Genomic DNA, 24,371 nt, shown 5'->3' with positions numbered 1-24,371 from the left:
TATATTGCATCTTTTTATTTTAATATAAAACTTATATTTACAATCTAGTCTATAAGAGAACATGAATATTTACAAATGAGAAAATTATTACAACTACATGGTATTATTTTTAAATAAATTACAATACATATGTAATGTAGATACATATTAGTATCCTGTTTTTGTGAATAAGTTGTCGCAAGTAGGCAGCAATTTGTTACACTATTAAAGAAACAAGCTTATTTTAATATTTACCATATAGGTTAATTCGGCCTAATCATGTGTCATATCAATTTACAACTTGGTAAGGTTGACACAAATTTCATTTCGTTATTACAAACATCAAGAGAATATAAGCAATTAATTTTCAAGGAAAATTAGTCCTCTTTCCCGGACGGAGCAGGCCGCTTCATGCCTCCATACAATTTATAGGCAATACAGAAAATATACTATTTACAAACGATACAAAATATAAAAAGAAAAGAAAATGTCACTGAACACAGAAAAACGATCAAATGTTTTTACTTTTTACACATTCCTTATTGTTTTCACAAATGAAGAAAAGATCGCTGAAGGATTTACATAGAACAAGGAAAAACATTGTGCGTACGATGTCAACGGTGTGTGCATAAAACATAACGTATAACTTAAAATTAACAGTATGAGAACGTTTAGAATTTAAAATTCTGTCTGCGTAGATTACAATTAATTTTAATCCTTAAGTATAAAGCATTTAGGTCACTAATTGCTTGGACGCGATGGTCTGTTTCGCGTATTCCGTGTCAACGAGCCCGCGACACACGAGCGAGAATTCGTGGACCGATTCCAGTAATTTACGCTTGCTGGTTTTTTCCCTGCAATGAGAAAAGATTAATTTAATAAATAAACAAAAGGTACAGTAAAGTTATATTTATATTTTTATCACTACATAGTATAAAACAAAGTCGCTTTCCCTGTCCCTATGTCCCTATGTCCCTTTGTACGCTTAAATCTTTGAAACTACGCAACGGATTTTGATGCGGTTTTTTTTAATAGATAGAGTGATTCAAGAGGAAGGTTTATATGTATAATAAGATCCATTAAGTAGTGGAGAAGTACTGTTATTTTTGAGGTTTCTAATGTGATGTCGTAAAAAATTACATTTATTCCGCTTACATTGCAAACGCAGGCTGAACCCTACGAGTTTTATCAAAATAATGTACTAAGTATTATACAAATTGAAAAGGTCTGCAGAAAAGTCCGCGATGGTATATGTCTATCTCTTATGGATAACCCACAATAACTTTTTTTTGTCATTTACTTTTTACGACAAATAATGGCTAATTTTCGAAGCGATTTTAACCAATACAGCATTAATCCTTAACCAATTAAATACCATGGATACATTGTTCATTTAATATAGATCTATATGGCCCTTTACACCGTATGATTTAAGTGAATATTTTCGAAGATATTACAGATTTAAAAATTGCGGGACGTAGCGTTTGCGGCCGCCCGGCTATGTATTTTATACCCGTGCGATGCCGGAGGCCGGAGCGGGCCGCTATATTTTTATACCTATACAACGTTCACAATTTTTCTGTAGTGTATTTAGTATCAGCATTGCACCCGTGCGAAGCCGGGGCGGGTCGCTAGTTGTTAATATAAAATGTACCACAATTAACCGTATCAAAAAGTACCTGAACCCAAATTCCTGTTATAAGGAGGAATTTAAATTCTAACGCGTTATAATTAGTTATGTATGAGTAAGTTATGTTTTGTAGACCATTAATAAAAAAAGTATTGATTAGTTTCCTTCAAATGATCTATTAAATTTAGGGCTGATTTTTCAATTCGTGGTTAAAATTTATTCGTCGAATAACGTATTAAACTGCCGTTTAAAAAATGTATTCTTATTGCCCGTATTTGACAGTTTACAGGTGAAATTTTAATATTATCGTGTAATACTTTATTGGACGGGTAAGTTTTATCCAAGGATTGAAAAATCGGCTCTTAAGTAAAAAAAATATCAAATGAAAGTATGCACTTTTTATCTTGATGAGATATCCGACATCGATACGACAGGTGTCCGACACAGCCACGACAGGTAGACGACACCGATACGACAGGTAGACGACACAGATACGACAGGTAGACGATACCGATACGACAGGTACACGACACCGATGCGACAGGTAGACGACACCGATACGACAGGTACACGACACCGATACGACAGGTACACGACACCGATACGACAGGTACAGGACAGGTATCCGACACCGCCACAGGATTTACACACGTATGGGTCTTTTAAAATTTTGACCTATAGGCTTTGCGTTAAGGCTTTTACAAAGTGTACAAATAGTTCACACACATTCCTGAGTAGTGGTAGTTCCATTCAGTGTACTGTCAATGAACTTCGCTTCAAGTGGGTCGCAAATCGCAATAGCTTCAAGAAAGTATCTAGAACATTCCCCACCTGAGCACGGCATCAATGAAGCGGTGCTTGTGCGCCGGCGTGGCGTGGTGCGTGGGGAAGTCGGGCGCCGTGAGCGCCGCGCGCAGCCACGTGCCCAGCTCGCCGGAGCCCCACGCGGCGCGGTTCAGTGCGAGCAGTAGTTCCGCTAGGGGCTCCATCTGGTTGCGGGGACTCGCACCGCCTGGGAAAAAATAATTTAGTTTATTTTAAAACAAAATTCTGAAGAATTAAAGTAGAAAAAAGTGTAATAGTGTATTGTTTTTTTGAATAAATAAATAAAGTATCTAAAACTTTTTTTTTTTTTTAGTGGGGAAATCTTGCATAGATATGTCTATAGATATGTCAGATTATGTCGGATTACTACCGACCAAAACCCCACTGTGTTCCGTCAAGCCGCATCAACGACGGGGCCACGGGTATGTGTAGAATTCATCCGTCACAAGTATCTAAAACCTAATAAGACGCGATGTGGTGATTTAAACTGGCAAAGTTTATTGAAACGGTGTAACATACCGATACACCGCAGCGCAGCATACGTGAGCTCTGGGGCTGCGTCTCGTAAGGCCCGCGGTTTTCGCGCAGCCAGCGCGCTGAGAAACAGGCACGATGAGCGCGCCGCGTGTACTTCCCACACACGCACGCACCCGCAAGCTACGGACACATACATTTTTAATTAAGTGTAGTGTATACCAGAGGCGGCTCGTGACAACATTGTATGGGTGTTCACTTGAAATAAAACAACGAAAATACAATAGCGTTAGCAGGATAATTTATTACAAAAAAAATGAGCACCACATTATAAATCCATACTAATATTATAAATGCGAAAGTAACTCTGTCTGTCTGTCTGTTACTCTACTGCGCCTAAACTACTGAAACAATTTGTTTTTTTTTTTATGTCAGAGCAAGCAAAGGAGCAGCTGATGTTAAGTGGTCACCACCGCCCATAAACACTTGTAACACTAGAAGTGTAACAGGTGCTTTGGCGGCCTTTTATGGACAAATAAGCTCTTTTCTTGAAGGCCCCAATGTCGTAGTTGTTCGGGAACACCGCAGGTGGCAGATCGTTCCAAAGTTTCACCGTACGCGGAAGGAAGTTGCGGGTTTACTTTAATCAGTCGTAAAAATTTCCAATTTTAGGAAGATAATGATTTTAACAATAGTTAGGGAAATTTCGATTGACAGAAAAAAAACGATGTCAGGAAAAATTTCTATAAGTCAGGAAAATTTCCATAAGTCGGGAAAATTTCTATAAGCTGGGAAATTTCCATAAGAAAGGAAAATTTCTATACGCCAGGAAAATTTCTATAAACAAGGAAAATTTCTATACGTCAGGAAAATTTCTATAAGTCAGGAAAATTTGTATACGTCGGGAAAATTTATATAGATGAGGAAAATTTGTATAAGTCAGGAATATGTTTATAAGCCAGGAAAATTTCCATACGAAAGGAAAATTTAAGACAGGAAAATTTCTATACGTCAGGAAAATGTCTATACGCCAGAAAAATTTCTATACGTCAGGAAAATTTTTATAAGCTAGGAAAATTTCTATACGTCAGGAAAAACTCTATAAGCCAGGAAAATTTATATACGTGAGGAAAGTTTCTCTTTGCCGCAAAAATTTCTATAAGTCAGGAAAAATCCATAAGTCCGGAAAATTTCTATACGCCAGGAAAAATTTCTACAAACAAGGAAAATTTCTATACGTGAGGAAAATTTCTCTGCCGCAAAATTATATACATAGATATGGAAAATTTGTATAAGCCAGAAAAAATTCTATACGCCAGGAAAATTTCCATAAGTCCGGAAAATTTCTATACGTCAGGAAAATTTTTATAAGCCAGGAAAATTTCTATACGTCAGGAAAAATTCTATAAGCCAGGAAAATTTCTATACGTCAGGAAAATTTCTATGCGTCGGGAAAATTTCTATAAGCCAGCAAAATGTCTATAAGGCAGGGTAATTTCTATACGTCAGGAAAATTTCTATACGCCAGGAAAATTTTGATAAGACAGGAAAATTTCGATAAGCAAGAAAATTTTCTATACGTCAGGAAAATACTACTGAACCGAATGAACACATATTATGTGTGCTAAATTTCATTGTAACACAAAGGGTAGGTTTTATCCCTGAAATCCCACGGGAACGGGAACTATGCGGGTTTTCCTTTGAAAACGCGGGTGAAGCCGCGGGCGGAAATCTAGTGTTTATTTATTTGGAAAATACACAGGTACAATTACAAAAATGATAGCATAGCATTATCGGAACATTAGGTAAAACGGTAGTGTCTATATAAACACTAAAAATTATAAAGTATGTATTTCAAGACGAATTCAATAATTATTATTTAGCAAAATTAGAAAATCCCCGAATTTGCATTCGCGAGCGTGTAGTGTTTGTTTATAATATAGGAGTGGCAACGTCGCGCGCAATTGCTGCTGTCATGCGATGCGCAACGTCGTTTGAGAGCGGCGCTCCGAAAATAGCTATTTTTCCATAGTAAATCTTTTGTTTCACGCTCAGGACTGTGGCGAAATTTCTCTTTCACTCTTATTGGATTTCGTATGTAGGCAATTTACTGAATGTTGTTTCATAGGAGCGCAATCGAGAGCGCTCCGTAAGCTCCTTTTCGCGCGTTACTTATTAAATGAACAAGAGTGTATGTAATGTATTTTATTTGTAATGTGTAAAGGTACTTATTTTATTGATAATTAGTATTGGAGTTTTTTTACGATAGATTTTAAATAATGAGCAGGTATAACTTTATTATAATTATTTATGGGAGTTCACTGCACCAGCGCTCCTGAGGACGAGCCGCCTCTGGTGTATACAGGGTAGAAGATTTAAATTTAAATCTTCTTATATATAAAAATGAATCGCAAAATGTGTTGGTAAGCGCATAACTCGAGAACGGCTGAACCGATTTCGATAATTCTTTTTTTATTGTATTCCTTGAAGTACGAGGATGGTTTTTATGTAGAGAAAACGTAAACATGTACCACGGGCGAAGCCGGGGCGGACCGCTAGTATGTTATAAAATTATTGTACTACTTATGAATTATATGATTGATAGAATGTGCCACGTTTAACCCTCGTGTAAATATTTATCGTATTTTAATCAAGTTTTATTGTAATAAATGAATACTTGAGATATCGTTGTTTTATTTTGTCTTCTGATAATACAAATACAATTACTCTCACAGTAAATTCGCGTCTAATGCGCTATAAAATAGATTCTATTACAACTGACGATATTCTCAATATAAAATGAAAATGAAAAATATCGAAATGAAAGACGTTGTAAAAAAATTGGTTGCCTGTAAAGTCGGTATACGGGCGAAAGTTTTACGTGACAACGACTTTTTATGTCTGTCTCTCTCGCTCTTAGGCGGGCTAACCATGCCCGCGTGCCTCTCACTCGCTCTCATTGTGAGCGCATAACGGAGCGCATGAGCGGAGCGTAACGCAGTTTCTTGAAGTGTCACCCGGCAAAACAATTTATAAGACGTTGTCACGTCAACAAGATGATGTAAATGAAGATGAGAGTGATGAGGCGAAGCCCAACTCACCAAGCTGAACGAGATCCGGCACAACACTCTCTAACGCATCAATAAAATGCGGTTTCTTCCTCGTCATCATATGCAGCATTGTAAATAACGCTTCAACTAAATCCGGTTTCTGGAACTTGGGCGGTGTTGTGTTCGTCAATTGACTCTGTGCCAGTGAGCGAGCTGTCGCACAAACCGCGGATAGTAACACTTCCTTCACTTGATCGCATTCCTCACCCACCATTAGGACTAACTGGAAATAAAAGGATTTTTTTTTAATATTATTAATGCGAAAGTGTTGTTTGAGTGTCTTTATTTCATGTCACAATGCGAATTAATAGTACATTTTTTTGTATATGTAGTAACGAATTTAAAGGGAGTAAAATTAAATTCATACATTCCCATGGTAACAATTAGTTTATGATATATTTTTTTTGTCAATACACATGTGTTTTGTAGACATTTTTTTATAAGGACAATTAACAAAATAGACACCATTACATGATTACATATATAAAAGATACAAATAGATAGCCGAGTCTTGTTTTAATATTACAAGTTGCCACGGCTTGTTATTTGCTTTGTATGCTAAAGGATGTAGTTTTTCTTGTTATAAATCACTACATAGTATAAAACAAAGGCGCTTTCCCTGTCCCTATGTCCCTTTGTACGCTTAAATCTTTGAAACTACGCAACGGATTTTGATGCGGTTTTTTTTAATAGATAGAGTGATTCAAGAGGAAGGTTTATATGTATAATTACATCCATTAAATAGTGGAGAAGTACTGTTATTTTTGGGGTTCCTAATGTGATGTCGTAAAAAATTACATTTTTTCCGCTAACATTGCAAACGCAGGCTGAACCCTACCAGCCGTACAAATAAACGAGTTATAACATTTTATGCAAAGAATAAACTAAGAATAAGGAAAAATCATACAAATAAACACGAAATAAATGTAACCTAGTATAACTTCGTAATAAGTATTCTTACTAATGCTATTCCGTCCTTATTACGGCTACCACCCTAGTATAAGTCTGACATAACCGAGTTATAACATATCTTTTAGTACATTGTGCTGTGTTTTACAAGTTTTAGAAGCAATTTTCAATCTAAATTTGAGATAATAGCAATGAGAGTAATACGAGAAGTAGAAAAAGTTGAGCAAATTAATAATTTCATTACGTACCTATTGAAATGGAAAATTTTGTATGAAATGTCAAAATATACGAAATTATGAAAAACCCTTTTGATATTTATAATGATTTATTTATTTACAACATGCGCCAAACCATACATACATAAAACTTATTTCTAAACTTATCACAATAATATACACTTTCGTTGAAAATATAAATCTTCTAAGCCTGGAGTTGTATGTTTTGAGTACCAGTTATTTGGCAACTCTCTATCTCAAGGTGGGTTTATCTTCTGTTCTCCAGATATTGGATAGCGTTATCTATCATTTGCTTGCATATTTAATGATATATTTAAATTATTTCCAATAAATATTTAAAAAATAAATAAACAGAACATCGTATGATGAAACTTCACAACAAATTCGACGAAGTCAAACGAGCGTCAGCAAAATGACAGCACCAAGGCTTAACCGTAGACAATTTCAATGTTTTTCATAATTTAGTGAATGAATTGCGACGTTGCCGCTTCGCGCCTATTGCATAGCGTGACCATAGTTACATCGACGTTATTCCAAATTTATTTGTAAGAAATTATGACATCCTTATTCTTTATTTATTCTTATCATATCTATGCATTGCATAAGGTTTGAATAAGCAAGTTTTTATTTGTACGGCTGTACGAGTTTTATCAAAATAATGTACTAAGTATTATACACATTGAAAAGGTCTACAGAAAAGTCCGCGATGGTATACGTCTATCTCTTATGGATAACCCACAATAACTTTTTTTGTCATTTACTTTTCACGACAAATAATGGCTAATTTTCGATGCGATTTTAACAAATACAGCATTAATCCTTAACCAATTAAATACCTTGAATACATTGTTCATTTAATATAGATCTATATGGCCCTTTACACCGTATGATTTAAGTAAATATTTTCGAAGATATTACAGATTTAAAAATTGCGGGACGTAGCGTTTGCGGCGGTACCGGCCGGCCGCCCGGCTATTTAGTTTATACCCGTGCAACGTTCACAGTTTTTCTGTATTGTATTTAGAATCAGCATTGCACCCGTGCGAAGCCGGGGCGGGTCGCTAGTTACATATGAAGAAATTTTGAAATTGAAAACTTACAAGTTTTACAACATCCAAGCCAATAGGACAGGGCTTCGTGTTGAAGGCTGTGATAGTGAGCTGCGAGATCTGGTCTATAAAAGGCACACAGTCGCCCATCATTGTGGACACTGTTTGCTTCAGTACTAAAAACATCGGCTGAAAAAATAAAAACAAATTGATTTCCATATATTGTACAATACGCTTTTAGGTAAATCCTAGCAAGAGGTATAGGTTCTCGACCTTGCCAAAAATTAATTCGTAATAACTGTCCAATTCGTAAACAGCTAACATATTTTTGTCACATTTTTGAACTAATTTTGGCAAGAGGTTTTATTTTAATGGTATCATTGTATGTTCTTAAAACTCGTTATCAGTTGCGCACGTTCTAGCGACATCTTCGCGCACGCAAAAACGTGCAAAATCAGTAGATGACAGCGCAGTGGATGTTATTGTCTGTGTACACAAATGTAGTGTTATAATAAAGCAGGAAATTGGTCAACTTTTTGTGTAGAATTTTAAAGAGGGTTGAGGGTATGGTATCGAAAGTTCCACCATCTCCATTAGGCCGGCCGTACACGGCCTGCTAGAGCAGTTAAGTTAATGCTCGAGCTGTCGCTACAAACCGCGCAGTTGACGGCTCGAAGCGGTCGCGACTGCTCGAGCAGGTCGTATACGGCAGTGAATGAATATCTATAGTTCACCGCGCGGTCGCGGTCAAGCAGTCGGTCTCGATTGCTCGAAGCGGTCAGTGTACGGCCGCCCTTAATCACTAATAGTTGGACCGTATAGATAGTGGCCCGCTCACCTCCACCAGGCGCGGCACGTGCGGCATGGCGGCGAGCGCGGGCAGCAGCGCGCGCAGCAGCTGCGCGGCGAGCGGCGGCTGGCAGCTCAGCCCCGCCATCAGCGCCGCGCCGCACTCCGCCGCCACCGTGCCGCCGCTCTCCGTTTGGGACTGCGAATAAAGCATCGACGATTTTTTTTAATATTTTTTCTTTACCCATTTAACCTCGATTTCAAGACGAAAAATATGCGTTTGTAATTTTATTGAAGTTTACCCTCATTTTTGCTGTAATAATATTATGTACCTGTATGGCGATCTGCGTGGCGATGTGTTGCGCGAGGCGGGTGAGCAGCGGCAGGGCGGTGCGCGGGTCGCTGGCCGCCAGCGCCGCGCCGGCCGCGCTCGTCAGCTGCCGCCGCACCCACGCGTCCGACGTGCCCTCTGCGCTCTGACATACCATATTATTGTTATGTAATAACTCAGGCACTCACAGACACAACAGAAAATCTATTGTGTCGTGGACCGACGGGGCCGTTCGGGGCTCAATGGGTTAATGAAGGAAATATGTTACGATCACACTGAGCACCGTTGTGTATTCTTGCGTTGTTAAAAATATTTTGTAATTATGCCTGTGATAGAAATATCGCACATATGACACAGAAATATAGCAATAAATATAAGTATAATAATCGAATTAATGCGTCCGTAACATATGCTCGCGCTAATGACATTATATTCCTCGCCTGCCTGTACCAAATAATATTTCTTTCTAATGTAGAAAATTAACAAAGATGAATGATATTATGTACGATTATGATTTTATGTATTTAATCCATTCTAATATTATAAATGCGAAAGTAACTCTGTCTGTCTGTCTGTTACTCAATCACGCCTTAACTACTGAACCAATTTGCATGAAATTTGGTATAGAGATATTTGATACCTGAGAAAGGACATAGACTACTTTTTATCCCGGGACATAGAATAGGTTTTATCCCGGTAATCCCCCGGGAACGGGAACTATGCGGGTTTTTCTTTGACTGCTCGGGCGAAGCCGCGGGTGGAAAGCTAGTTAATAATAATTCCGTAATTGCAGGGCCCTGGTGAAAGCGCCCAACGACCGGGCGAGTTTATACGTTCGCTAGCTATGCAGATACTGAGCCATTCTGCGCACGCGCGGCCTGTGGATAGAGAGCATAGCGTACGGGATGTGGGTGGGAATAGGTGAGTGTTTTTTTTTTTATGTCTGAGCAAGCAAAGGAGCAGTTGGGCCACCTGATGTTAAGTGGTCACCACCGCCCATAAACACTTGTAACACTATCTAGTGTTACAAGTGCTTTTCCGGCCTTTTATGGACAAATAAGCTCTTTTCTAGAAGGCCCCAATGTCGTAGTTGGTCGGGAACACCGCAGGTGGCAGATCGTTCCACAGTTTCACCGTACGCGGAAGGAAGTTGCGGGTTTACTTTAATCAGTCGTAAAAATTTCCAATTTTAGGAAGATAATGATTTTAATAATGGTTAGGGAAATTTCGACTGACAGAAAAAATACGATGTCAGGAAAAATTTATATAAGTCAGGAAAATTTCCATAAGTCGGGAAAATTTCTATAAGCTGGGAAATTTCCTGGCGTATAGAAAGGAAATTTTCTATAAACAAGGAAAATTTCTATACGTCAGGAAAATTTCTATAAGTCAGGAAAATTTCTATACGACGGGAAAATTTATATAGATAAGGAAAATTTGTATAAGTCAGGAAAATGTTTATAAGCCAGGATAATATCCATACGAAAGGAAAATTTAAGACAGGAAAATTTCTATACGTCAGGAAAATGTCTATACGCCAGGAAAATTTCTATACGTCAGGAAAATTTATATAAGCCAGGAAAATTTGTATACGTCAGGAAAAACTCTATAAGCCAGGAAAATTTCTATACGTGAGGAAAATTTCTATAAACAAGGAAAATTTCTATACGGGAGGAAAATTTCTCTGCCGCAAAATTATATAGATATGGAAAATTTGTATAAGCCAGAAAAATGTTTATAAGCCATAAAAAATTCTATACGCCAGGAAAATTTCCATAAGTCCGGAAAATTTCTATACGTCAGGAAAATTTTTATAAGCCAGAAAAATTTCTATACGTCAGGAAAAACTCTATAAGCCAGGAAAATTTCTATACGTGAGGAAAAATTCTCTTTGCCGCAAAAATTTCTATGTCGGGAAAAATACATAAGTCCGGAAAATTTCTATACGCCAGGAAAATTTCTATAAACAAGGAAAATTTCTATACGTGAGGAAAATTTCTCTGCCGCAAAATTATATAGATATGGAAAATTTGTATAAGCCAGAAAAATATTTATAAGCCATAAAAAAATTCTATACGCCATGAAAATTGTCATAAGTCCGGAAAATTTCTATACGTCAGGAAAATTTTTATAAGCCAGGAAAATTTCTATACGTCAGGAAAAACTCTATAAGCCAGGAAAATTTATATACGTGAGGAAAATTTCTCTTTGCCGCAAAAATTTCTATAAGTCAGAAAAAATCCATAAGTCCGGAAAATTTCTATACGCCAGGAAAATTTCTATAAACAAGGAAAATTTCTATACGTGAGGAAAATTTCTCTGCCGCAAAATTATATAGATATGGAAAATTTGTATAAGCCAGAAAAATATTTATAAGCCATAAAAAAATTCTATACGCCATGAAAATTGTCATAAGTCCGGAAAATTTCTATACGTCAGGAAAATTTTTATAAGCCAGGAAAATTTCTATACGTCAGGAAAAACTCTATAAGCCAGGAAAATTTATATACGTGAGGAAAATTTCTCTTTGCCGCAAAAATTTCTATAAGTCAGAAAAAATCCATAAGTCCGGAAAATTTCTATACGCCAGGAAAATTTCTATAAACAAGGAAAATTTCTATACGTGAGGAAAATTTCTCTGCCGCAAAATTATATAGATATGGAAAATTTGTATAAGCCAGAAAAATATTATAAGCCATAAAAAAATTCTATACGCCATGAAAATTGTCATAAGTCCGGAAAATTTCTATACGTCAGGAAAATTTTTATAAGCCAGGAAAATTTCTATACGTCAGGAAAAACTCTATAAGCCAGGAAAATTTATATACGTGAGGAAAATTTCTCTTTGCCCCAAAAATTTCTATAAGTCAGAAAAAATCCATAAGTCCGGAAAATTTCTATACGCCAGGAAAATTTCTATAAACAAGGAAAATTTCTATACGTGAGTAAAATTTCTCTGCTGCAAAATTATATAGATATGGAATATTTGTATAAGCCAGAAAAATGTTTATAAGCCAGAAAAAATTCTATACGCCAGGAAAATTTCCATGAGAAAGGAAAATTTAAGACAGGAAAATTTCCATAAGTCCGGAAAATTTCTATACGTCAGGAAAATTTTTATAAGGCAGGAAAATTTCTATACGTCAGGAAAAATTCTATAAGCCAGGAAAATTTCTATACGTCAGGAAAATTTCTATGCGTCGGGAAAATTTCTATACGCCAGCAAAATTTCTATAAGGCAGGGAAATTTCTATACGTCAGGAAAATTTCTATAAGCCAGGAAAATTTCTATACGTCAGGAAAATACTACTGAACCGAATGAACACATATATTATGTGTGCTAAATTTTATTGTAACACATAGGGTAGGTTTTATCCCGGAAATCCCATGGGAACGGGAACTATGCGGGTTTTCCTTTGAAAACGCGGGCGAAATCGCGGGCGGAAATCTAATGTATAAAATAAAATGTCAACGCTTTTTAACACGTCTTTAATATTAGCTTCATTCGTATATTTATAAGTTTGTACGTAACCGACATGTTTTTTTAACGATTTTCACCTATATTTTAAACGGACAGTTATTTCAAACTTCTTGTTTATCAATATAATAATTTCTTGAAATTTAGTGTCTTTAATTTTTTTTATTGCAATAATTTTTATTACAGAATCTGATTATTATCTTCACATACAGTCAATATTACATAAATATAGACATTAGACGCTCCCACATACCAGCGCGGCCTGCACGATATCATGCACGAGCGCCGCAGCGGGCGCCGCGCATTCGCACGCGAGGCGGCGCAGCGCGAGCGCGGCGGCCACCGGGCTGCGGGCCAGCGCCGCGCCCGCTGCGCGCACGCACTGCATGCCGAGCGGCTCCGAGCCCGCCACGCGATCCGCCGCTTCTGCTTCCAGCCAGCATATCCACGATGCGTATGTGCCTGTAGACAGATGTGGTGTGAACGGATTGAGACGTAAATAGCGCATTGTATAGTACGAATGGACAAATTATAGTGAGTGATATATATTGCTTACGTACCTGTAAATGGATGTGGTATATGGATTGACTTGTGAATGGATAGGGTGTTAATAGGTTGAGACGTAAATGGAATGTTATATAGTACGAATGGACAAATTATAGTGAGTGGCATATATTATCCAGATTGCGTACGTGTCTGTAAATAGATATGGTGTGAATGGATAAGGACGTAAATGCCGCGTTATATAGACTGAATGGACAATTAAAAATGTAAGTAGTGGGGATCGAATGGGTACCTAGAAACAAAAATAAATTTAATAGGCTACTATCAACAAATTGTAGTAATTCTTTTAAACCTAATGACAAATAGAAGAAAACGAAATGGTGTAATAAAATTGGATCGTTGTTTTGAAAAAAAGTTGGCAAAGTTGTTTTGAAATCGTTAAATTGGAACGATTTCAAAACAACTTTGAAATCGTTCCAATTTTAACTTCGTTGCAAGCACTGTTGAAAAACAGTTTATACAGATAAACCATCTCTTCTTGTACATACCGATACAATCGAGCGCAGTATCGAGCGTGCGTTGGTCCGTCGTGTCGCCCACCAGATGCACGGCATGTCTCAACATGGCCGGCAGCGAGGCGGGTGCGTTCCCGTGTCGCACCATGGAAGTAACCTTTACTAGTACGTACCGATACAATCGAGCGCAGTATCGAGCGTGCGTTGGTCCGTCGTGTCGCCCACCAGATGCACGGCATGTCTCAACATGGCCGGCAGCGAGGCGGGTGCGTTCCCGTGTCGCACCATGGAAGTAACCTTTACTAGTACGTACCGATACAATCGAGCGCAGTATCGAGCGTGCGTTGGTCCGTCGTGTCGCCCACCAGATGCACGGCATGTCTCAACATGGCCGGCAGCGAGGCGGGTGCGTTCCCGTGTCGCACCATGGAAGTAACCTTTACTAGTACGTACCGATACAATCGAGCGCAGTATCGAGCGTGCGTTGGTCCGTCGTGTCGCCCACCAGATGCACGGCATGTCTCAACATGGCCGGCAGCGAGGCGGGTGCGTTCCCGTGTCGCACCATGGAAGTAACCTTTACTAGTACGTACCGATACAATCGAGCGCAGTATCGAGCGTGCGTTGGTCCGTCGTGTCGCCCACCAGATGCACGGCATGTCTCAACATGGCCGGCAGCGAGGCGGGTGGGTTGGCATGACACGCCACGCAATGCAAACACACCAAACTGCACTAGCACGTACCGATACAATCCAACGCAGTATCGAGCGTGCGTTGGTCCGTCGTGTCGCCCACCAGATGCACGGCATGTCTCAACATGGCCGGCAGCGAGGCGGGTGCGTTGGCATGACACGCCACGCAATGCAAACACACCTAACTGCACTAGCACGTACCGATACAATCCAACGCAGTATCGAGCGTGCGTTGGTCCGTCGTGTCGCCCACCAGATGCACGGCATGTCTCAACATGGCCGGCAGCGAGGCGGGTGCGTTGGCATGACACGCCACGCAATGCAAACACACCTAACAGCACTAGCACGTACCGATACAATCCAACGCAGTATCGAGCGTGCGTTGGTTCGTCGTGTCGCCCACCAGATGCACGGCATGTCTCAACATGGCCGGCAGCGAGGCGGGTGCGTTGGCATGACACGCCACGCAATGCAAACACACCTAACTGCACTAGCACGTACCGATACAATCCAACGCAGTATCGAGCGTGCGTTGGTCCGTCGTGTCGCCCACCAGATGCACGGCATGTCTCAACATGGCCGGCAGCGAGGCGGGTGCGTTGGCATGACACGCCACGCAATGCAAACACACCTAACTGCACTAGCACGTACCGATACAATCCAACGCAGTATCGAGCGTGCGTTGGTCCGTCGTGTCGCCCACCAAGCGCACCGCATGCCGCAACATGGCCGGCAGCGAGGCGGGCGCGTTGACATGGCGGGCCACGTCGGCGAGCGCCGCGAAGGCGTGCAGCACGGCCTCGCGCCGCCCCTCCGTGTGCGCGCCCGTGAACGCGCGCTCCACCACCTCCCAGCACCACTCGCCGAGCACCGCGTAGCAGTACATCTGGTCACGGGAACCATTACAAGTTTTAGATAATAAATACATAACAATAATAGGAAGGGTGTTTATTGAGTCGTTTAAACACACTTATCTCAGGAAATAGTAAAGCAAATTGAATTTTTGAAGTGAAAACTTCTTTAGCGGCGTTGGGTATAAAATCTTAAACTCGCGTCAGGACACGTGGCCTGATCGAAAAAGCGTAAGACGGATTTTTTTTTTAGCCCTTATATTCCATGCGTAAGACGGATACCATTCCAAAATATCAAACATGCTGAACGTTAATAATCAAGTTTTCACTTCTGCCGGCACTCCCGGAGTGCAACCCGTCTTTTTTTTATGTTGGATAGTTCATTTATCGAGAAAGGCTATATAACATGCATAGCATACAATAACCGATAGTAGTGGAGAAACATTTTTTTCTTCTTTTTTATTATTTGTGAAAGCAGAAGATTTTTCACGGGTTATCTAGTGTTGTGAACGAAATTAAGAAAATAATAACTAAATAATTGAATACGTACAATTGCATCTCCAACATCCTGTCGATAGCACCGCATCAGTTCTAGATCATCCTGCGATAGGTCTGAGTCTGGTGGCATTTCAGACTTTGTTATTAAAGTCACAAGTAGCTGCGAAAAGACATCTCGCCATATCGATTGCATCTTCTCTGTGCCATCTGTCACATTCAGTATTTCATCCTGTAAAAATTAATATGCACCTTTATGTATCAGAAATATATTTTTAATAAATAAATCATTTTATCATAAATTTATCGCAAACGTGGTATAATATTAAATTTATAAGAAACAATATTATTTTTCATCAATCAATTTCTAAAACGGAACATTAAAAGATTTCACCAAAAAAAAATCGACCGTCAAATAAATCACAGTGGGACATCAACATTAATAAGTGCAATATTGAACCTGCAAAGTGTACCAGAAGCCAAACAGCAGGTTCGATCTTGTTTCATGCAGAGGGTAGTAGCCCGGCGACGCCTGCGCAGCGAGCAGCAGCTGCAGTAGGAGTTTGCCCCCCGCGCCGGCCTCCGCCCCCGCACTTCCGCCTTCGCCCCCAGCCTCGGTGCCCTCTTGCACCATTTGCACTAACGTCCCCGAGTGACATTCAGCTACGGCGACGCAACATGTGATCAAGGCGCACAGCAATTCCTATAAAAAAAAATATATGCACTGAAAGAGACGAAAAAATTATTGCAAATTTTTAATGCTGTTAAAATTATTTAGATCAAGTTACTTATTTTATATTCAATCACACCAGAGCGGCTATTCTATCATAAACTCATATTTAATTATTATTATCAATCAGTATGCAAATTCAAATGTACTAAACAAATATAAATCTACTAAATAAGAGCAGCGAGAGCGCGGCCTGCTGGTGGCGGTACGCGTCATCGAACATTCTAGAACGTTCCACTGTCCACACGCACACGCACCTCATTAACCGAGTCAGGCACGTTGTACTCCGCCATGACGTGCGCAACGAGGCTCGCTAGATCAGATAGCAATGCACGCGCGGCTCGTTGGTGGCGGTACGCGTCATCGAACCTTCTAGAACATTCCACACACTTCGCTTATAGAACCTTCTAGAACGCACACGTACCTCATTAACCGAGTCGGGCACATTGTACTCCGCCATAACAGGCGCTACGAGGCTCGCTAGATCAGATAGCAAAGCGCGCGCAGACCGCTGGTGGCGGTATGCGTCATCGAACCTTCTAGAACATTCCACACACTTCGCTTATAGAACCTTCTAGAATACACACGTACCTCATTAACCGAGTCGGGCACGTTGTACTCCGCCATAACAGGCGCTACGAGGCTCGCGAGATCAGACAGCAAAGCGCGCGCGGCCCGCTGGTGGCGGTGCGCGTCTCCGTGCGTGCCCGCTACTCGTACTGCTGAAAGGCACGCTTCGCACGCTTCTAAAGCCGACCCGCTTACTACGCCGTTGCTCCTGTTGGTATAATAATGATAAAACTGTGATAAAGAAACTTAAAAAAAACCACTATGGAGTTTTGTTGTAGTAGTTTTTGGTAGAGTAAGGCGAGCAACTTTTTTTAATCTAAATTCTATGAATACAATTTTTATATACTTGTAAAGTTGTAACAGTTTAATTTGTAAATTTTTGAATTCTAGTTTAAAACCTTCATAAGAATACTTGATAAATATTAATCTTAAGATTTTTTATTAAATCATCAAAATAAGTCTTTACATACATTATGAAATGTTACAAAATCTATACTTCCAAACTAATGCACATATAGATAACCCTTACACATAGGAAGTAATTAGGAAAGCCAATAACACTGAACAATTATGAAATTCAATTAAAATGGTGACATGGAATAGACCAATAGACAGACATAGCATCACATTAAACCAAAGACATTACAGAAAGTTGAATAAATTGGGACACTATTCACTTACACATACAAAACATGAACAGCTGTTTGGAGAGCTCTTAACATAGGAGTTCTATCTGTGAATGAGATTGGTGAATCCGTAGATTCATCGCTACCTAGCGAGAGCCAGCTAGCTGCACATGATGCTGCCAATGTCCATGAGTTTATAGTTTCTTCGCTCGGTGGACTGTTACTGTAATCACTGTAATTGAGAACATATAATAAATTAGCTGTTTTGATTGGTAGTTGTCACGTTTTATAAACACAAAAAGTTATATTTATTGAACATACAATTAAAATAAAAATAGGCAAATGTACCCCAATTCAATAAAAATCACATGTCAATGATAAGGCCTCACGGCGTAGAGGAGCGTCCCCCGGGTGGCGGATGGGGGGGTGGTCGGTCAGCTTGCCTTGCTAAAATCAAGTCCTTTGGACTCGCTGACCAAAGTAGGGTGTGGTCCTCCAGCATATAGGGGGTTGTGCGGCGGGTTGACTACCCGCCTGCGTAAAAATCACTAAGTTACGAAACCGACAAGAGTACAGTACCGATCAGATCCCAAAACTAACGAATTACGGCAAAGAATTATGGACTTCCGATTAGCCTCATGGAATGTACGTTCACTCTACCGACCAGGCGCCTTGTACCAAGTAAATAGGGATATACTAAAATACGGTGTTGGTATAGCAGCCCTCCAAGAAGTAAGGTGGCCAGGAAAAGGGGAATGTAATGTTGATAATGACTCTGTTTTGTTCTATAGCGGTAGTAACACTGGACGTCACACACATGGCACTGGCTTTTTAGTCCCCACCAACTTATTAGTGAACGTGATACGTTTTGAAGCAATATCAGACAGGTTGTGCATGATTCGCGTTAGGGGAAAATTCTTTAATATCTCTATAGTAAACGTTTATGCACCAACCGAAGATGCTGACGAAGACACCAAAGACAAATTCTACGATCACCTTGAATCAGTCTATGAACAACTCCCAGGCTACGATGCAAAAATAGTAGTTGGAGACTTCAACGCCAAAATCGGCCGAGAGGATATCTTTATGCCAACAATTGGTAAGCATAGTAAACACAATACCACGAATGACAACGGTGTGAAATTAATAAGCTTTGCCTCGAGTAAAGGTATGGTAGTGAAGAGCACTATGTTTCCGCATAAAGAGATTTATAAAGGTACGTGGAAGTCTCCAGATGGGAAAACTGTCAATCAAATTGATCACGTTCTTATAGATGATAGACATAAAAACATTATTCAGGACGTAAGATCATATCGAGGAGCCGACTGTGATAGCGACCACTACATGCTAGGAATAAAAATTAAAAGCAAAATTAAAAAATCCGGAAAGGAAAGCAGAATTAATACAGAAATAATTGACGTGGATGGCTTACAAGATGAATTAGTTCGAGAAAAATTTAACATAGAGATAAATAATAAATTCCAAAATTTGACAGTTGACGAAGACGTAGATAGAGCTTGGGACAACATTAGGAACACAGTGAAGGAAGTTGCTAGAAAGATACTGGACAGGAAAAAGAAAAGGAGAAAGAGAAAATGGTGGAACAACGAATGTGACAACATCATTGAGGAAAAGAAGAAATTTAAAGTACTAGCGGAACAAAGCACAAAATTCAATAATAGGTATATAGAGTTACAGAAAGAAGCCAAACGAATAATCAGGAAAGCGAAAAGACAACATTTAGATAATTTAGTCAAAACAATGGAAACACTAATACGAGCAAGTGAAACTAGGCAGTTCTACCAAGAAATAAAATCATATAAGAAAGGCTACCAACCCGTGACCCAAATGCTAGAAGATGAGGATGGCAATTTGATCGCAAACAAAGCGGACATTAAAGTCTCGTGGCGTAATTATTTCCAACAGCTATTGAACTGTACCCAACTCAACGTACCTATACCGCAGTCAAAACAGGATAATGTAGTGAACATTGAGCCACTGTCGTTTAAAGAGGTTCAACAAGCTATAATGAGGCTTAAGAACAACAAAGCTCCAGGAATCGACGGATTGCCTTCAGAGATCTGGAAATACGGAGGTGGGGCATTACAGTCAAGGCTGTACGAGGTTTTACGCAGGATCTGGGACTCGGAACAGCAACCACAAGAATGGAATATGGCAATCATCTGTCCAATCCACAAGAAGGGCTGCAAAAAGAAGTGCACGAACTATAGCGGAATAGCGCTGCTCCCTACTGCGTATAAAGTTCTCTCGTATGTGCTGCAGAAAAGACTGGAAGTGTATGCAGAAAAAATCGTGGGCGATTATCAATGTGGGTTTCGGCGCAACCGCAGCACTATTGACCAGCTTTTCCTTCTCAAACAATTGATGGAAAAGCGTTGGGAATACGCTCAAGGGATTCATGCGTTGTTCGTGGACTTCAAAAAAGCCTACGATAGCATCGACAGAGAAGCCTTGTACAACATACTTAGAAACTTTGACGTGCCCAAAAAACTGGTAGATCTGATTCAGGTGGCCACTAAGGATTGCAAAATGAGGGTAAAGGTGGGTAACGATCTGACGGAGGAGTTTGTAGTCAAAACAGGACTGAAACAGGGCGATGCGCTGTCGCCAATGCTTTTTAATTTAGTACTCGAATACGTCCTCAGAAGAGTTTTAACTGTCGACTTTGGACTGCAGCTAAATGGGAGGCACCGGGTGATAGGGTATGCGGACGATCTGGCCCTTCTGGGAGAAAGCAAATCTGAGCTGGCGCTGGCTGCAGTGGGACTTAACATTAGCCATGAAAAAACTGAATACCTCCACATGAAACGGTACAAAAACACACGTCTAGTGAGGGAAGATCTTCATGTTGGACATACAGTTTATAAGGGCGTTGCAAAGTTTAAATACTTAGGGTCTACTGTCACTGACACGAATACGAGGCAGGAAGAAATAGATATCCGCATTCAGAGTGCTTTACGTTGCAGCGCAGCCCTTCACAAAGTGTTAGTGTCAAAGCTCCTGAGCAGAAAGACCAAACTAAGAATTTACAAAACAGTAATTAGGCCTATTCTTATGTACGGTTGTGAGACTTGGACGCTGACGCTAAAGGAGGAAAATAAGCTACTCGTCGCCGAACGAAAGATTCTGCGCAAAATCCTGGGTCCCGTTAAAGAGCCAGATGGTAGCTTCAGGATCCGTAGAAACGCGGAAATTCAACACCTTGTGGCCGAGCCCAACATCATTGGCCAGACAAAGGCGCAACGCCTCCGATGGCTCGGTCACGTTTTAAGAATGGGGGATGATCGGGCCGTGAAAAAGGCATATCTGGGCATTCCAACTGGCCGACGCCCCGTGGGCCGTCCCAGATATCGATGGAGCGACGCAACAGAAGCCGATCTACGCAATCTGGAGGCCGTCAATTGGCAAGAAACTGCGCGCGATCGAGGAAAGTGGCGTGAACTTGTGTCGGAAGCCAAGACTCTGTTTGGGTCGCAGAGCTAGTTAAGTAAGTAAGTAATGATAAGGCCTAAAATACGTATGATACCTGTGTACGGGGTTGTAGGTTATGTACGAAGATTTTACAACCTGTATACATAATAAAATTACTTTTGAACAAAAAAAAAACAGAATACTAACTTAAAGACTGTCTGCAGTATCCTCAACATATCATCCATCACCATAGAACAAGCTTGATGTAGTGCGGCACGATTTTTGCTCCTTAGTGATGTTCCCATTGTCATACTGTTGTACTAAAAACATTTAGATTATGTTTATTGTTTATACACTTTTATATAATACAGTGTAAACTCTATATAACGTCACTTAAGGGACCGTGCATTTTTCGACGTTATAGAGAGTTGTCGTTAAATGGAGAGAAAGGGAAAATTGCATGATTGGTCCCGAGACAGGAATATTATTTTGACATTGCCTATGAAACCATGTTATCATCGCTTGATCAAGGTCTTCATTTTGAGGTTTCTTCAATTTTTTGGCAGATCGTCCATCTTCTTCGGCATGCAGAATTTTTTCTTTATTTTTCCACACGGTAGACACGGTGGAGCGACTAAATCCAAACCGTCTCCCAACATCACTAATTTTTTCACTAGCTTCTATAGCACGTATTAATGAAACTTTTTCGTCCATACAAAGATTTTCTTTTACTCGCCATTCTTGCAGTTTGAGGGTTGTAGGCAACTGAGAGATTATGATAACGTGTAACTAACAAAAGCCAAGTAGTTGAGGTGAACATGTGTAAGTTCATTCACACAACAAACAAACGACTGCATTTCTTAGAATCTTCGGTATGTCAGTAAAAAAGAATGTACACAATAGGGTTGTTGAGGATTCCTCTTCCGCTTCCTCATAATGCGGAAGTTCCGCAATATTTTGGGTTCCTCTACCGTTACCGCATCCTCAAAAATGAAAATAAAAAAATCCTCTTCCGCTATCGCTTCCTCAAAATTTAGAGGAAATTTATGAGGATGCTGATCCGATCAGGCGGCGAATTTACAAAGCCTATTTAAACTATGTATTTGAGTTACGAGTCGGACTCTACTAACGAACAAGAGTAGAGTCTTACCGCCATATTTATATCTGCGCCTAACACTTATCTCTAAACATAATAATATAACATTTTCTCTCATACTCAGAAGAAACATATTTTACCAAATAATGTTTGTCAAAAGTCATTTTGAATTAAAAAACAAACAAGTTGTTTAAGCTTACATAATAATATCTACCAGTTAGTTTTTTTTTGTGGAAATCGCCTAATGTCGCTTCTGGCGACTGGCACTGATATAGAGTTTTTTCTGTGGGTTTTTTCAAGTAATATGCATAAACAAAAACTCATCTGAGTCCGGCTCGTGACTCAAATAGTATAGTACTTACAGGCTTTGTAAATTCGCGATTGGGCGAGCTAACCTCCCCTAACCTTAAACATCAATATTAGTTAACATCAAAGTTAGTATGTAGAGACAGGAGAATGGCTTTTGTTTTAATTTTTAATTTTAAAAGTTTTTTTTGGATTATAATTTCCTATCATCCTCTTCCTCTTCCGCTTCCTCATCCGCATCCTCTTCCTCAAAAAAATATCCTCTTCCTCATCCGCATCCTCTAAATTTGTGTGTGAAAATTCCTCATCCTCCTCCTCTTCCTCATAATCACTTCCTCAACAACCCAAGTACACAACAACATTTTCATTGATTTCGGCAACTTAGTCAGTACTTCCTAGTCCTAGTTCCTAGTGGTAATGTCTTATTGTGGTCGTTAATTAGAGTGAGCGTGATGCTATATGGAGTGCATTATTGTATAGACAACAATATAAACCAACCAAAGTCGAGAAATCTTGACGTTATACGGAGTTTGACGTTAAATGGAGTGTCGTTATATAGAGTTTACACTGTATATTCATTTATGAAATATTTTTGAAGTGGCACGTGGTTTAGGCACGTTGAGAGTAAAATTTCAAGGTCACGTGATGGCAATACTGTCATGTCATGGAGTAATGTGACGATTATGGTATCTTCGCATCTTACCAAAGAAGTTTCACTTCTGACACCTGCCCTTTTTATACTTTGACTGAATCAAATACACTATGTAATAAATTACATAATATTAATTAAATTATAAATCTAAAAGCAGCATTTTTATTCATTATTACAAAATATTATAAACTCACTTCTTCTGGTATTACAGTAAGAACTTCTAGAAGCAAGGAGGAATTCTGTGTGGATGATAACGGAACTAGTGTACTAGGAAGATCCTCCGAACCTCTCTGGAGAATGAAAGCTGCCAACTAAAATGGAAAATGTAACATTACAGATTAATAAATTGAAAAATAGCATACAGTCAATAGTCTACATTATGTCATATAGGTACTTACACTTATACATAAGCGATTTGTTACAATTTTTGGCCCATTAGCATAAGTAATAACAGATTGAAGTAATTTATTTTTCAATTCTTCATAGCTTTCAGATGGCAATTCATTCCAACAACGAAGAATCTTTGTATGCAATGTAGTAGCTGCAAAAAACTGAATCTCTGTTCCCTGTAATAAGCAGATGGAGTAGTTTTAGAATACTGGAAATAGCTGTAGATGTGGAATAGCTTAAGAACAGCAATAGCCTGAACTTAAAGTGTTTAATCAAAAGAATTAAGTAGAAAAGATACATTAATAAAATAAGCAAGGAAACATCTCACTTTAATTATTGTCTTTGATGTAATCAATTACCTTGGTAGGTTGTAGGAGATCCCATACAAAATTCCAGGCTTCAGGAACCCTTTGCGCAGCAGTCAACCAAGTATGAGCTTTTGATCGTTCCGCTTGCTCGCCGTTGTAAAATACGGACACCGCATATTCTAAATTCTGCGTTGTGTACTCCATCGCTACAACGACGAGTAAAATTTATCCACACAAGAACATAGCATTCAAGAATACAATTAATACCACCGCGCTTTTGCTGTTCTGATAATCATGAATATATGGTGAACGGTGAACGGTGGTAAATAATTTAATAAATGATTTTAAATTGAAGAAATCTCAATATTATTGACTACCCGCTGATTAACGTCAA

The 24,371-nt window shown here is 39.4% G+C and overlaps 1 protein-coding gene across 1 annotated transcript; it reads right to left on the bottom strand.

The window, feature by feature from the left end:
- On the bottom strand, positions 1-24,371 carry cdm (importin-13-like protein cdm). Its single transcript, XM_089701038.1, has 17 exons — positions 24,029-24,371; positions 23,678-23,845; positions 23,474-23,590; positions 21,433-21,545; positions 17,849-18,025; positions 17,189-17,375; positions 16,328-16,570; positions 15,923-16,099; positions 15,173-15,407; positions 13,064-13,272; positions 9,334-9,477; positions 9,051-9,200; positions 8,264-8,401; positions 6,010-6,241; positions 2,954-3,091; positions 2,441-2,621; positions 1-833 (listed from the first exon to the last, which is right to left on the bottom strand). Exons 1-17 carry the CDS (start codon positions 24,179-24,181, stop codon positions 713-715), a joined length of 2,883 nt encoding a protein of 960 aa, XP_089557164.1. The 5' UTR covers positions 24,182-24,371; the 3' UTR covers positions 1-712.

Source organism: Colias philodice, chromosome 11, assembly GCF_061535455.1.
Source record: "Colias philodice isolate Cphi_HAF_F1 chromosome 11, ilColPhil1 Martin Lab GWU primary, whole genome shotgun sequence".
NCBI classification, from domain to species: domain Eukaryota; kingdom Metazoa; phylum Arthropoda; class Insecta; order Lepidoptera; family Pieridae; genus Colias; species Colias philodice.
Note: the sequence above shows the minus strand (reverse complement) of the source record. Positions and strands in the feature narration are given on the sequence as shown.